The following is a 16,873-nucleotide window of genomic DNA, read 5'->3' as shown; positions in this document are numbered from 1 at the left end:
TGGATCGGCTTTTTTTTTTTTTTTTATGCATTGCACACCAACTTCACAGGCATCCACAGCTAGAGAGTAGTTTACAGAAGAGACAAATACTGCCCAGCTATGGCACCTGGTCACATGATCCATAGTAAAGGGGAAGAACAGCTGATTTGAACTCTGATTCCCCCTTTAGCAAAGATCACATGACCACAAGATCAGGAGTTTTGGACTTGTGGGCAGCACTATAGGGAGCCTAGATCAGTATTGTCTCCAGGAAAGTTATGTCAAACCTTGTTATTGTTTCTTTATCAATCGCAGCAGAAACTGTCAAAACAGCTTTATGTTAACATATGAGTACGGGTCCATTTTAAACCTCCTGATTTTTAACCAAAAGTGTTATTTTTATTTTGAGTCTATTAATACATGATTTATTTAGAGCGATAATTTCCTTCTTAGACCAGTATAAACAAATCCACTTTAAAGGATATTAAAACCCTCATGGTTTTTTTGCATATATCTGCAGCTAGCAAGCAGTAAATATATGCAGAAACATTAAACAAAAAAAAAACTTTTAAAAAGGGTTTAAACTTACCTGTGTCTTCACCACGTGCTCCCGTCTGAAGAGTCTCGGGCGGCTGCAAAGGATCTTGGGGCGGCCGCATGCGCACTGCAGATGTTCGGCCGGGAGATGAGGAGAGACACAAGGTAAGTCTATGGAGCAGCGTGCACCCGCACAGACTCCATGGGACATTAGAGGACAGCCAGGACATGCGGTCAGGGAGGCAGGTGAGTAGGGCTTCAACAACTAATCGACATAATCGATTATAATCTATTATTGAAAAAGTTGTCAACTTTTTCAATCATCGATTAATCGGCTTCCGATTGGTTGGCCCTGTTCACAGCTCCACACACGCTGCGCGCCAAAAACCTCCTCCCCACCTCACGCTCGCTGCTGCCAGACCCGCCTGGCCGTATCCACGATCCACACGCCGCACGTCCTCCCTGCCCTCACGCTCACTGCCCGCCCAAATCCACGATCGGCACAGGAACAAGTTGCTGGAAGACTGCTCAGGTAAGCCTGCACTTTCCCACACATGGTGCTCTATAATGTATTGCTGCGATAGTGGGATTTGTATTCCTCTATAGCTGATGGTACATTGTGCTGTATATTATACCATCAGCTATAGAGGACTACAAATCCCAGCAATACATTACACACTGTATGTATAATGTATTGCTAGGATTTGTTGTATTCCTATATAGCTGGTGGTATTCTGCCTTGGACTATATAGAGGATTACAAATCAAGGAATAGTACATTATACAGCGCAATGCAGAATACCACCAGCTATAGAGGACAATTAGAGGATAATTTTACACTTTTCATTTCACTATATTGCACACCACACTTTAAAAAAAAAATGTTTTACTTCCACCGCTCCATTCTTGCTTCTGTGATGGACTGCAATCTAAATACAAACTAGAAGTCCATCACTGGAGCCTTTTAAAAAAAATGTATTTTATTTTTTATCTGATTAACCGATTAATCGAACATAATAATAGGCTAACTAATCGATTTTGAAAATAATCGTTAGCTGCAGCTCTACAGGTGAGGCTGGCGAGGCAGAGCCTCACCTAGTATTATGGAAGAAAAAGCTGTCAGCTTCAAGTTTGAAGCTGACAGCTTTTTCTCCATTCAGAGTAGATTTTTACAGGTTACACAGCAGAGAAAGCCTCCCCGCTGTGTAACCTGTCATGGATGGAGCGCTGCCTGTTAATTACAGGCAGCGCTGCATCCAGCTTTTTTCACGTAGTTAGGTTACACAGCAGCGGGCTTCCACTTTAATTAGGGTCTTTGCACAAAACATAAGCCCTTTACATCCCTTATTAAATCTGAACTTCAAGCAAATATAAAACAAAAAAATAATGCAGCTCATTATGTATTAATAAACCATTCAACTTATTTTTACTGCATCTAGTGAAATTGCCTGAATTTGACTTGGTATGAGCATCTTGCAAACCTTTAAACAGCAGAGCTCAGACTGGAAAAGGAATCCAGCATAGTGGGGTGAAAGACAATGAATATGCTGATAGGAGGAGTGAGCAGAATGAGCAGAAGTTTACCCAATTAGCCTACAGCTTCTCCTTCACTGCTCAACCAGAAGGCTAGGGTGATGTCGGCAGTGAATTTCTTAATTGTAACAGAGAAATAGATTTTATCCTCCAGGGCTGTATAAATCTCAGGTCTGGATAGACCGAAATAGAAATCCTTTGGCAGATAAACCAACTCCCTTCTATGTATTTCATGTATTTAGCTGTTTGCTTGGAGTTTAGCTTTAATTTAGCTGGACTTATCTGCACTCCTTCATGATCCCTGCCATTCTGTGATTATTTGTGAAGCTTTCTTTATGACTGACCACAGCTGGAACTCTCTTCCCTTCATCTAAAGAGCTGCCCTCTCATCATTTTCTTTGTGAATAAAATAAAAAGACATCTGCTAAGAGCTATTAAACACACTCAGAGATGTTAATAGGAGCTCCTCTTTTGCATCTCTGTCTACATTTATAAAATATCTATTTTGGTCAGTGTTTTTTCCAACTTTTACCAGAAATATGTTGTTGCTGTTGTTGCTGCTGAGCTTGCTGTGTTGTTCACATGAATAAACATGAAATAATGAGATTACTAGCTATACATTGTTGATACATATATCACAAACGACCCTATTTTATAGCAAAGGAACATTATAAACATATCAAAGAGCCGATGTGAACTCGCTGACACTGATTTGTCTATCCTGTATGAGGTCTATTTTGGTAGTAGTGGGGTGTTTCGGAAGACAAGTAATTAAATGTTCTCAGCACCATATGAACTGTACATACTGTATATATGTAGAGATGATAAAACTTTGAATGGAGTGGGTATAACTGGATCCCTGATAGACCTACACCAATTAAAAGCAAATTCCACCTTTTAGCAAAAATAATAATACATGCACTCTTCTTCATAAAAGAAAAAATGTGCACTTATTTCTTTTTTGCTTTGGATCCAGTAAAGCATTGCAACTGTGATCAGTGGATGACAGTTGAAATGACCTTGCTCCTTTAGACTCTTCTTCCTGATGTACAGACATTTACAGGGTTATTCACTAAAGGGAGAAGGCGTGAGAAGTGAACAATCTAGGCCAACATAGCTGAACTGGAAAGTGAGCTGAATTGGATAATTTTTCCAAATCAGCTATTTTGGCCTAGATTATTCACTTCTCCTGCCTGTTCCAAACTCTTCACCCTTTTGTGAATGACCCTGTTAGTAATGTGGACGGGAGGGAGAATGAATGTACTACAAGTGGGGTGATGTCAACGCGCTTGTATTCCATTGAGAACAATAGGTGCCTGTGCCGTGGTGTCAAAGGTTCTGAAAATGGATGATGTGGCTGTTTGGAGTGGAGCCATGCACAGACGCACTTAATTGAAAAAATACCAGCCTGCGGAGAGAACCACCCCATGATTCAGGTAAATGGGCGGGGGGTTTACCACGTGACCATGATACATAGAGAACACACACGCACCGCTCCTCCACGGCACAGGAAAGGAATGAGAAAGGTGCATGCCTCTGGGAGCACATCCTTGTTCCAATATGAGCCCATACAAACAGACGAAAAGCTGGCCACACACTGGAATAGTTTATTGAAGCTTGTACCACATCACTGGTGTCTAGACCATGGTCTGCCCGCTGTTACATATTTCTCCCAATCATGGGCTTAGTCATAGAGATCATAGTCAGAAAAGTAAACCTAGCCTTTAAATCTTGCCCTATCCCCAGAATGGTTGTGATAGGCTGTGCTTGAAGATTATAGTGACTCTGTCACTAAAATAGAAGTTCCAAATAAAGGTTTTCCCTGCAAAGAAAATAAATACTCCTTTCTCCCACCACCCACGCTGCTGATCTCGGTTGTACTGAAGAGAAACCACTGCCTGTTCAGAAGCCGACATGCCAATTTCTTGGTTCCTTGTTGCACTCAGTGATTTGATTCACCACCCCCTACATCACTACTGTGTCCTACAGTCACATAAGGGTTGACAGGAGGAACCACAGAGTGCAGCTGAAGATCAGAAATCAAACACTTTTCTGACACTTATAAAGGCTGTTCAGAGTCTCTGCCACAGAAGTATTGAAGCAAGAGAAATTCAGGCATCTAGCATTTTCAGAACAAGACCAGCAATGGCAAGCTGCACATTTCTCTCCTGACAAGTGGCTGCTAAAATAAAACTTCCAAAAAAGGGATTTCCTGCAAAGAAAAACCTTTTCCGATGGTAGTGCCTCTGCTGTATGAAAGATAAATCACTGCCTAAATTATGCCTTCAGAATCCGACACTTTGGGAGTGTTAAATTTCTGATCCCGCGCTGTACTCTGTGGTTCCTCCTTCCAGCCCTTACATCACTACGGAACACAGAAGTGATGAAAGGGTGGCAGACTGAACCACTGAGTAAAGCGGGGGACCAGGAGGTCAGCAGGAGGAACCATTGAGAAATACGGGGAATCCAGGCGATCTACACTACACTCTACACAGCAGAGTTTAGGGGACAATTTATCTTGGAGTGGAGAGGAGTCCAGCAGCACAAACAGCAGTACAGGTAAGTATTTACAGTCTTCTTTTAGAGTTATACCTTCCCTGGGGGAACTTTAGTAGGGCAATAGAATCACTCTAAAGTAAATATGTACTTATTTAAACCTCAGTATTTGTGGGACATGCACTTAGTTGTACCATGGCCCCCAGTTACCCTTTTCCACTGCTGGAGACCACCTAGATTTTTTGGCAAACTTGGAGATTTGCACAGGCCTTAGCACATGCCTAGTGATTGGCTGGTCAGGCACTGAATGCTAAATTGTGGAAGGTAGAGGGGAATGTCATATGTGCTTCATACTTGGAAACACTGGGTGGGCTGCGGTATGGGTAAAAGCAAGCTACGCATTATTGTGAGAGTAGATTCCGCGCCATGGATTCAGCTTCTCAAATAAATAAATAGTAGCTGCTGTGCTTTAAGTGTATCCAACAAAAAATAAATGAATCCAACAATTAAATATAATTCAACAGTGCGCTGCGCACAAAAATATTAAATAAATAAATGCAAAATATTGTATATGTTCTTCACATCAATCTTATACACCACCTAATATTCCATATCAATATATATATTCCAGCAGAGGGGAACTTAATGAGTGTGGATGGTGGTGGGAGTGTCTTTTTTTTTACACATAGACTTCCACTTTTAATATTGATGTTTACATAATCAAATAAAAGTTTACCCTATCAAACAAAATATATTTTACAAACCTTGTTCTGTCTCCTGGGGCTTTAACTTCATTGTATATATTTTCCTCAGCTTACAGTTTGCTGAAACAATGATTCCATCCAATGATTGAAACACGGCCCCCTTAAATATTCCGCTTGTGAAGTCAACAAGGTCGATGCATAGATTACACCACTGAAAAGAGACAACACTCTGGTTACATATATAGCAAAGTATGGGCACTCATATGTTCAATACGTGCCAATCAGTGGGGCTACTTTAATAAAGCAATAAAAAGGACTGCAGTCCAAGCTGACCAACCAGGTTTCAACTCTTAAGCCAGTGTTAGTTTTCAGAGTTAGTATTTAAATGTTAATAGGTGAACTTAGTAGTAGTTAAAGCCCAACTTCAGGCTCACAGTCCCACCCTCCTTGGAGAATCACCACACACTTCAACATATAAAAAAGAAATCAATATATTTACCTTTTTCTGGTATTGGTTCAGTCCAGTTACATTCCTCTGGCGTTGGGCAAATTCTAATTGCTTCAACATAAAAAAAAAAAAAAAAATCAATATACTTACCTTTTTCCAGACGTCTTTTGTTCAGTCCAGTGACGTTCCTCTCCAGCTGGGCAGATGCTAAATGCTGCAGAGAGCAGCCCCACTTAACATAGCACAGCTCTCTGCAGTATTCTTTTGTAAGTCCAGGGAGAAGGGCAAAGCCATAATGCCCTGGCCTTACAGGAAGTAGGCTGAATGGCACTAGGCATAATTCAGCCCAGAATGGGGGCGTCTATGGGAGACAGCCCTGGAGAGGAGGTGAGTTTAACAGCTGAAGCTGATTACATATTTTAAAGAGCATCTGAGCAAATAATTTATTTTGCCAAAACTGGAAAAAAAAATCTGCTGTGCACTGTGGTTCTATCCACTGGCCTCTACATGGCATATTGTACGGGCCAGCAACCACACCACAAGGCAAACACAGTTAGTCAACACACAGGGAAACGTTGGACGTGAAAACGATTTTGTTTGATATTCTAGCTCAGCAAAAGAGCAAGGATCTGAACAGCCAGGGGGACATTTAAATTTAAATTTAATTGCAGGTTGTTTTTTTTTTAGTTTTAAAACAGTAAGAGAGTCATTTAAAGGGTACATTTTATAAGAAGGTTAAATGTTAGTGTGCAAGTTTTAGGGACTGTGTTGACGTGTCTTGGGCTTGTATCAATGGTGTCAATGTGACATCAGTCTGGGATGCATCTGAGATTATTTATAATTTATTGACAGGTGTATTTCACTTGCAGTTGATCTCCTTCTGACCTGCTTTAAGCTGGTCTTACATTATCATAGGCTTGTGTGGGAATACAAAACTCATTTGAGGTGAACAATAGCCCTCTGACACGGGCCCTATGTTGATATACAGACTGGAGGAACGGACAGGGAGGGGGCGGGTACAGCTGGCTCTGTCTCTAGATAGACAGAACCAGCTGTCAGTCACGCAGCTGGGTGGCTCTCGACAGCATTGTCGGGATCCGTTCAGGCTGCGGTGCTCGTAGTATATCGCGGGCAATATCCTGTGACCCTTAAGAGAACTATGGGGAAAAACACTTACCTCATAGTTCTCTTTTAAGCTCTGTACTGCCATGCAAAAAAGTTTTCAAGAGAAGCCACTCCTGCTACTTCCCATTAACAAGCAAATAGAGGAGCTTACTGGAAACTGGAAACCCCCTTTAATTACTGCTTATCTTACACATTCTACAGCAACTAGCAGCTTGTGTTCTTAGCACAGACTACATGCTACAGGCTACAGACTTCCACTATTAACAGGCATATGTGCAGTTTTAATAAAAAAAATATTTTCCCCTTGGTCTCTGTACATTTCAAATACTCAAGTTCCAAAGAATGTACAGCGTTCCCCTAAAATGTCCCCCTGAACATGGTTTAGTATTTGAAGTGATAACACACTTGAGGTCTAATCTTTCTCATTTAGAAAGATGACTAAATACATGCAAAAAGCTACAAATGGACTTTTAGTTTCAGTTTAATCACAATTCACATTTAGATGACCTATAACAACTGAAAGCAAGCCTGATTTTTGCACATGCAGGGGCCAATCACCCATGCTATCACGTGGACAGAGTCCATAGCTCTGTTTTAAATATTACTTGAGTGAATTCTAGCTTACACAGCATGGCTTCTGCTGCTCCCAGCAGCCACATGGAGTGGTAGAGTAAAGAAAGAAAGCTAACCATTTTCTGCAGGAGTGGAGGATATTTTTATAAACCTGGGCTTTGCCCGTGCCTTTAAAATAGTCATATTTTAAACATACCTGTAGAGTAAATACAATTTGCTGAACAGTAATTTTTTCCTTATGTGCTTTCCCTTGGTGTTGACGTTCATCTGAACAAATTCTGGATCATTCATCACATGAGTTCTTACTAAAGGGGCTAATCACAGCTTAGATAGAGTCACCAAATCAGTGATCTGTCCCCTCTACAGGGTTAGTGCCACAACCCTCTTCTACAGAAGTCAGCTGGCCAATGCCCCAGCATTTGGTTTCCTGACTTGTGCTGGTAAGGAGAAACGTTATGCAAGAACAGATCTGTGTGTCTCATGGTGGAAGAGTCAGCAGTGCTCCAACAGATGTGTTTCCATGATTTATTGTGCATATATCATGTCACAATAGTTAATCTGCCAATGTTTCCAGACCTCGCAGGGTCCCCTTCCACAGGGTGACCAGGTCAAATTGACCATTGTGATAGGATATAGTCACAGTAAATCTTGGGAACACATCTTTTGGAGTACTAGTGACTTATTACTCTTCTACCTTGGTGATAGATGGCGCCATCCGTGATTGTCATTAGAAAGCAGCCCCTAAAACTATCCACGGTCCAAGCACTGTCATAACTGGGCAGCTCCATCCGTAACTTTTTTCTGTGTGTCTCAAGTTCCCCTGTTCACACCAGAGCATTTTGTCATAAGCTGTAAAACGCCTGTCGCTGGAAAAAGTACATGAGCTTCGTTCAGGAAGTTACAGTTTAAATGGCCCAATAGACTTTAATGGAAATGCCTGGAAACGTGCAACACAAGCGTTTTGCACATTTCTGTGTGCGTTTGTTTTTACCTTCATTTGTCTATTAACCACAATGTCTTTCAATCTCCCAGCTAAGACATGCGTCTATATGTGCGCACGTCTAACACTTGGAAAAACCCGCAAGCCGAAATCACGTGCAAAAACGCTGACGCCTAGGTGTGACTGCAGGCTTCAGCTGAGCTCCAGGCAGATAAAAAAGACACAAATAAATACAGCTCAGTATTAATAAACCCATCAAGGAGCATGCTGATACTGATGCATTCATCATACTGCTGCTTCTCCTTTCACTGTCCAATCACAGGCTGTGGGCGTGACAAGACCTGCAAGTGTTACTTAACTGCAGCAGAGAAAAATCATGTCTCCTTCCTGCCAGATTGGACTGTTCTGTGTAAATCTTAGAACAGGCTAGAAAGAAATACACATTAGATGAAACAGCTCCCATACTGTATATGTATTTTATCTGTGTATTTAGCTTTTTGCCTGGAGTTTAGCTTTAACATCCCCAAATTACATATTTATAAATCTCCACTCTTATTCATTGCCTAATTGGATTTTGCATCTTACTTCTTGCAGGGCTCTCACTGACAAACACCAACAATCACGGTTCTCGTAAAAGGCAGAGATGTGGAGACTAATGAGGGTTCAGACCAATTAATCACTTTCTTTCCCAAGCAATTGATCAGGATTTTTTATTCACATTTTGCATGAATGATTTATTTATTCTCTGATGGAAACCGTGTAATTGAACTACACATTCAGATACAATTTAATTTATTGTTCATTAAAGTGTACTTTTGTTTTTTTAAACACTGGTACTGTATGACACCAGACCCAACTAATTTAAATTACATCCAAGCAAAATAGATTTATCCTTTTTTTATTTCAAATTAATAACTACCTCAGCGGTACGGCTTTATGAATAATAATTTTATCAGCATATTTTTTCCATGTACGCTGGAAAAAAAACAGGCTGCCCAGACTGCGTATAAGCATAAAACTAGTTTCTAAAGTTATTTAGAAGACAAATGAATTGCACATAAGTGCTGCAAATTCACCGAAAATGGAATTGTTTTGAAAGCATTTGCTTAATTTGCTGGTCTGAAAAAATTGCCTATCTTGTAAATAGACAATATTCTCTCTTTATGAAAATGCTTTGTTTTCTACAGATCTTTGAACAAATGCAAGGGCCTTTAACCCTTTAGCTGCTGTGGGCTGCCTTCCATTTTGCATCTCATGTCTACGCTTGTTTTCCATTTTTCACCCACACATCCTAAACTGTATCTACAAAGACCAAAAAGAAAGAATGGGTCGTTCTCAGGAGCTCAGTGAATTCAAGCGTGGTACCGTGATAGGTTGCCACCTGTGCAATAAGTCCATCCGTGAAATTTCCTTGCTACTAAATAGTCCACGGTCAGCTGTTAGTGGTATTATAACAAAGTGGAAGCAACTGGGAACAACAGCAACTCAGCCACGAAGTGGTAGGCCACGTAAAATGACAGAGCAGGGTCAGCGCATGCTGAAGCGCACAGTGCGCAGAAGTCGCCAACTGTCTGCAGAGTCAATAGCTACAGACCTCCAAACTTCATGTGGCCTTCAGATTGGCACAACAGCAGTGCGTAGGGAGCTTCATGGAATGGGTTTCCATGGCCGAGCATCTGCATCCAAGCCTTACATCGCCTAGTGCAATGCAAAGCATTGGATACAGTGGTGTAAAGCATGCTGCCACTGGACTCTAGAGAAGTGGAGACGTGTTCTCTGGAGTGACGAATCATGCTTCTCTGTCTGGCAATCCGATGGACGTGTCTGGGTTTGGCGGTTGCCAGGAGAACGGTAGCCATCTTTGTGAAAGCATAGCAAAGGTATAGATGCCTTGATTAGATACTGACTCTGACTTTCATGGGTTAGCCATTTTTGGGAGAACATAGGGAGGATATAAATATCCTAATTGGATTCTGGATATCTCATAGAACAATATGGCAGTCAACTCTGAAAGAACTAAAGATGCAGAGATCCTGATAGCATGGTAGGGTGGCAGCCATATTTGAGGTAGCATAACATAGATACTTGCACCCACTATATATTGGCTCTATTTTGGGGCAGCATGGCAGCCATCTATGTGAGAGCATAACAAAGATATAGCTGTCCTGATTAGATGCTGGCCCTTTTTTAAGTTGCAGGGCAGCCATCTTTGTGACAGCAAAGCAAATATATAGATGCCCTGATTAAATGCTCCCTCTCTTAAACATAAAGAGGGGGGGAGGGGCACGGCAGCCATTTTTGTAAGAGCACAGCAAATATATACATGTCCTGAGTAAATGCTGGCTTCATCATGGGTTGGCATGGCAGCTACCTTTGAGAGAGCAAAGCAAAAATATAGATATCCTTATCAGATGTTAGATCTCTAACAGGGCACAGATTCTACTTGGACATGCCAGCCATCATTACAATGGTACATTACTTCCATTCAAACCCTATTGTAAGAATCAGTAAAAAAAAGTGCACCCCCCCCATCAAAAAAACCCTAACTTTGGTTGCTATACATTTTATATGTGTATTTAATTAAAAGTGTTTTTCAAAATACATATGTTCTATGCACTTAAACGAAATGCTTACCACTTTACGTTTGACAATGGACAAAGGGATTTTCGCATGTAAAGGGGTTGCGGATAATTCCTTATGGACAGTTGATAAATATAATCTTCTTTTAATATTTGCCAAATCGGTTATTCTAGGAGGAAAAAAAATATTACACAGATTATAGCAGACATAATAAATTGCATTTCGATAACATCATGTAAAAGTGTGCATTTCATATCAAATTCAGTGTCAGGTGGAAAAGCTGGGCATTTTAAAGATGACATTTTATATGATAAGTAATGAGATTTTTTTTTTCTTTCTCTCCTAAACTCAAACTTAGGTGAAACAAAGCCTGATATCACAGATCACTTTACATGCTAATTTATTTCTGCACTTTCTACTGTATTTTAAAAGCCCTTCAGTCTGTGAAAGAATTCAATTTGTATGAAGAGAGGAAGCGCCGGCCTTTAATAATCATGGGTGTACCAGTCCTTCATCTTTTATTACCGCAGGAACTATTGGCAATTATTTAAAATGGAAAATGTCCACACTGTTTTTTTTTAACTTAACTTGTGTGTAAACCCCAACAATCAAAATACACATTTGGAAGTGTTTTCATATATATATATATATATAAAATTTAAACACCTGGAAGTCTCCACTACTGCAAGGTTTACTTTAAAAAACACTTTACAGGCACCTCCTACCTCCTTAACATGAAATACCAGCAAAAGAACACTTAAAAGTAAGTTCCACCGATAGGATCATTTCATTGAAATAACCTCACAATAGCATAAACATTTTGAAGAACCTGTTCTGATTTTTTTTCGGCAGCTACAATCCACCGACGTTTTACACTGCCTCACCCAAAATAGCTGCCAAATTGATCCATAAGATTTAAAAGCTCTCCTTCTCATCTGCAATATCAAAAGGCTTGATTCAAAAATCGCTATGTACTTCAATGCTCATTTTCATTTTCTTTCATTTCTAGAGGTACATCCATCTTCCGCACAAACTGATTGGGATGACTGTAATTCACCAAGCAGCATCTAGATAGGATATTTGCATAAAGAGTTGATGTACCAATCTCCTTGAGCAACATCACAAATGATCATTTCAGAATGTAATTTATTTTGCAGAAAATAAAAGTGGAAGGTGAATGAATAAACTTTGCTGTATGTAGAGGAATAATAGATGACTCATCCAGGTAGTAAACTGATGATGGATTACAGTCATGGGTGCAGTTATACTTCCTGCTCCCATAGAACACTGATCTTGTGCCTTCCCTTTACCCCAACCAGCTGTTTATCCTTAGTATCACACTACAAAAACCATAGACACATGAGACTGGAAAAAATAAAAGAGAAAAAGAGAAAGTTTGATCACTGTGCAACTGTACACCGATTACTGATGTTTATTAGAGTGGGGCAAGCAGTTTTACTGCTTGCGGGCTCAATGACTGGTACTCCAGCAGTCAGAGGCCTGCTGACATCATTCATTATGTCTAATGCAGGGCCAATAGCTATGTACTAGACCTGAGAACACCAAGGGACATTCCGCAGCAGGTGGTGGTGCGGGCCACCTGGAGAGTGGGGATCAGGTAAGTCAAAATGCTTTAAAGAATCTCCCTAGACGAAAACGGCAGTTCACTCTTGCAGCGCAGGAGTAGCCCCATTGCAAGGATTTTTTTTTTCTATCCAGAGATATGATTTAAGTTCTAGATGTGCAAAGTACAATATTCCAGGAACAAAAATGTACAAACTTTGCAGAGATGGCAACAATGAGCTACTATCCAGACTACACTGGTTTGTAGAGTACTAGTGTGGAACCCTTCATTATAAACAGGAATATGTTACTAATTAGGCAACTTGATGTATGGGGGGCTGTGTGCTGGCCTGGCAGTTCCTCCACACTAGGCAGTGCGCCTCTCTCTACATCATTACACTTTAAGCACAGAGTGCCCTCATGATACCCACTTAGGGAGCAGGTCCATGACCCTGTACTCACTGCATCACTTTAGCCTTCTGGACACCCAGCATTATTTAACTTGCTAAACTGATGACACCTTCTGGCAGGGTTAAGATATTGCAGGCATAGAGCATGGAAAAGGAAAGAGACTACTGCAGATTAAGCTGCTTTTTCTGTTTTATATTCCTCCTAGGGGCATTGCTTTTTAGGGAAAAAACATTTTAACCAAGCTGGGCTTTTGGTAGGCAGAAGAAGTTTGGGGTCAAGCTCAACTTTTACAGTTGAGATATACATATGACTTCAACTGTTTATATCTCTGGATGCAGTTTTCACTGAAGGCAGCTTTTGCTTATACAATTTTTTCATCCTACGCTCAGTTTGAATTGCCTAGGTTTGTAATAGGTTTACCTTAACAGCTCCTTAATCTAAAACATTACCCTGTTTTTTTAATTAGATCTGAGCTCTAAATAAAATTAAAAGAAATAAAAATACGCAATATTGTATCTGGCTGCAAGTTATAAAATTCTCATTACCTGGTACAAATTCCAGTACACATTCTAAGGTGACAGGGGAATCATTGTCATGCTCCTGAAGTAGATCCCAGGAATATATTTATTGCAGTTGTTACGAGCGATCGTCTGCCACAAGACCTGAATGTTACGTTTCATTATTTTTTTTTCTCCTTCTTCCCAAAGTTACGTTAGGAACAGGCTGAGAACAGTTAATATATTTTTATTATGTCTCCGCTGAAGCATTCATATCTGAGGGTCAGCAATGTGATAGGAAAGTAATAGGACCATGTAGAGAAAAAAATGAGGTAGTCAAAAGGAAAATCAACCTCATTTATAATAATATTCCAGTGATCAGGAGGTGAGTAACGGCACTAGCCGCGGTCATTAGCCGCAATCATTCCGCACGTAACATCTACATTTGGAAAAAGGTTGTGAGTGCGGAATGGCAGCGCTAGTTTATTGCGCAGATCTTTGTATTTTAATCCTGCTGTCTGCGGGAGCCCCGTGCTGAAATTTCCTTCCTTACTAGCACTCAATGTTTATACTAAAGAGGAATTTTGCTAAACACTGCTTTTGTCTAAAACCATTTTTTTTAGAATATTCAATTCATTCTATGAAAAACATTAAAGGGCCAGTCCACCTAGAAGTGTTGTCTTGGATATTCCAACAACATGATCTCCTTGGCATAATTCTCAAAGCTGTTCCTGCCCACCCAGACATTTTAATTAGTTCTGCCTACCTTTGCATATTCCTGCACCTCCCGTTATGTTCTCCATAATAAGGCATAATTACAAAATCGAGCATGAACCCACCATAGTGACTACAATCTGTGTGCAGATATACCAACTCAACTGCAGATTTATCATTAATAAAGGGATTTGACTCCATAAAACTTGAAGATGAACTCCGGGATTAGCAAATATTGTCTGAACACAAATTCAGTTACGTACATACAAAATGTAATGATGCATTCGTGAATAAAGAGCTGCAATAATCTGGGTATTTTACGTCTGCCTACCTTTAAAAGCTGAACTCCAGCATAAACAAATTTTGTCTACAAAGAAGCATGTGCAGTCTTACTTAAATCGTGGTGAGCTTTGTGTATTTCTTCCAGATCTGAGCAGTAATCCAGTGTGAAACTTTGCCTCCGTGCAGGAGCTTTCTATAGTAAAGTCACTGCTGCTCTCTCTCCTTGTGCAGGGTGACTGGTTTTGTCTCCGCCCCTCCTGTTGTTTTCTGTAGACAGCCTGTACTGGGAAGACCTGCTGGGTCCTTCCCATAGCTCCACTCTCTCTGCAGCACAGCGATAATGTTATTGCTTCTTTTGCAAGGTAATATCTAGTTTATTTCGTAATATTTGGTACACACAAAGTGGATTCCTATCCTTAGTGACTACTAAGGAATATATTTAAATTAAGGTTTTTGCACTTGCAGTACAGTTTTAATATTGATTTTGAGTGAACTAACCCTTGAAAGCTGAACCAGAGGCACAAAAGCTTTTATTTAACATTTTTATTTAAAAAATAATCATTGTATTCAGTTTCAGTAAGTGGATGGGAGATCAGCCACTGGAAGTGTGCTGATCTCCCTCTGATCCAGCTGAACACACACGGTCCTGGGTTTGCACGAAGGGCAGTGAAGCCCGGGATAGCAATCAGCGGTAACATGGAGGACACACTATTTGGCAGCCCATGCCTGACAAACAATTGGCAGCCATGATCTTGGTATAGCCACTTTAGAACAGCGCTGTTTATATATGTATATATGTATGTATGCCATACTGAAGTGGTTAAAGCGTATACATAGCCAAAAAGCCAAAAACTCTTGTTTGTTTTGGTTAGGGTAGTAAATGGATAATGTTGAGGCCTTGAGGGGATTCAACAGGAAATGAGAAGCTATCTTTATTGAATGTGGGGAATTCCCTCTTGGACAGTTGGCACCAGGCATGACCCTACTAGAAGATTTTCCTTCTAATATTGCTCTAGTGACAACTGTAAATTTGAGTTTCCCATCACGTTCTATCTTTGTGACAATAATCACCAGGACATATAGAGAGGGAAAATCTCCCCAGCAGGAACACAGGCAGCAATTTAAAACTTGACAGGTTCTAATCTTGGCTATATTTTGGCTATACATATACTTTAAAGATACTAAAAAGTTATAAAGAAAAGTGAATGTGAACCCAGCAAACAGGATTATCAGAGTGCATTGGACAGACTACCAGTACAGCAGGATTTCTGATATTTGAAGCCAATTGACATAAATGTGAAAATTCCAATAACTAAGGATTGACTCAGTACAGCGCAAGCAAGTCGGTAATATAAAAAATGGATTCTATTAAAGTAAAGATAATTTCCAGCTTGGCAGACAGATGTATTTTTTCGAAAATATGATGCACATTTGCAGTTGTGTTGTTTTTTTTTTTGTAGCTACAGATACTTTGTACATTTCGAAAGCACTTAAACAGTCAAATGGAACAATTTTGCAAAAGGTTACTTGTGTCAGCAGACTTGTGTTTACAAGGTAAATGCACTTAGCTAATGTCATATTCCATTTGAAGTTATGTGTTTATAACAATGTTTGAACGTTCCCATTGTCTGCATTTTTATACACAGTCTAGACAAGGTAGTGTGTGATGCCTGGAAACCAAATTCCCATACTCAATAGAAAAAGCAACAAGTCCAAATCTATTAATTCTGCAACTTTATTTGTCAAATGATTGACTTCACTGGTGGTACAAGAGGTTACTGCGTTGTAAGGCTGCACATTTGGCTTAAAAGTGTTTAACAATGACTACTTTTCTGAATGGGTTTATAATTTACAGTATTTTGCATCCATATATAGTTTTTTTTACCAGATGATGTGATTTAATAATGCATTAGTACTACTGATATGGCACTGCTAGACCAGGGGTAGTCAACCTTAGTATGCCAGCTGTTGTAAAACTACAATTCCTATAAGACATTGCAAGACTCTGACAGCCACAGGCATGATTTCCACAGGCAGATGCATGATGGTAGTTGCAGTTTCACGACAACTGGAGTGCCGTGGTTGTCTACCCGTGTGTTAGATCAACATGGGTGTAGAATGTAGCTAATGATAACTAGGGATGCACCGATACCTGTTTTTCGGTATGAAGTACGAGTATAACGCCGCTACCGAATACCGATACCAGAAGTCCCATTAAGGAAGCCAGGAGGCGTGTAATGACTCGCCACCTGGCTTCCTGATTAGCCAGGAAGCCGGGCGCCGTGTAAAGACTCGCCACCCAGCTTCCTGATTAGCTGGGAAGCCGTCCCCATGCTTCTCGTCACTAGGTGACAGGGAGCATGAAGCCGGCTTCCTGGCCAATCAGCAAGCCGGGCGCCACGTCATAACACGCTGCCTGGCTTCCTGATTGGCCAGCTTCCCGACCAATCTGGAAGCCAGGCAGCAAGTCATTACACGCTGCCTGGCTTCCT

The 16,873-nt window shown here is 40.5% G+C and overlaps 1 protein-coding gene across 1 annotated transcript in view; it reads right to left on the bottom strand.

Moving 5' to 3' along the window:
* The window catches only part of LOC108797540 (uncharacterized protein C3orf67 homolog), a 111,476-nt gene that overhangs the window by 48,373 nt on the left and 46,230 nt on the right, over window positions 1-16,873 (bottom strand). The window contains exons 5-6 of the mRNA XM_018569152.1: window positions 10,969-11,083; window positions 5,309-5,459 (exon numbers count right to left, since the gene is read on the bottom strand). Coding sequence (XP_018424654.1) covers window positions 5,309-5,459; window positions 10,969-11,083 — 266 coding nt within the window. The remainder of the gene's footprint in view (window positions 1-5,308; window positions 5,460-10,968; window positions 11,084-16,873) is intronic.

The sequence above is a fragment of the Nanorana parkeri genome, unplaced genomic scaffold (assembly GCF_000935625.1).
Source record: "Nanorana parkeri isolate BGI_ZX_2015 unplaced genomic scaffold, ASM93562v1 scaffold1292, whole genome shotgun sequence".
NCBI classification, from domain to species: Eukaryota; Metazoa; Chordata; class Amphibia; order Anura; family Dicroglossidae; genus Nanorana; species Nanorana parkeri.
Note: the sequence above shows the minus strand (reverse complement) of the source record. Positions and strands in the feature narration are given on the sequence as shown.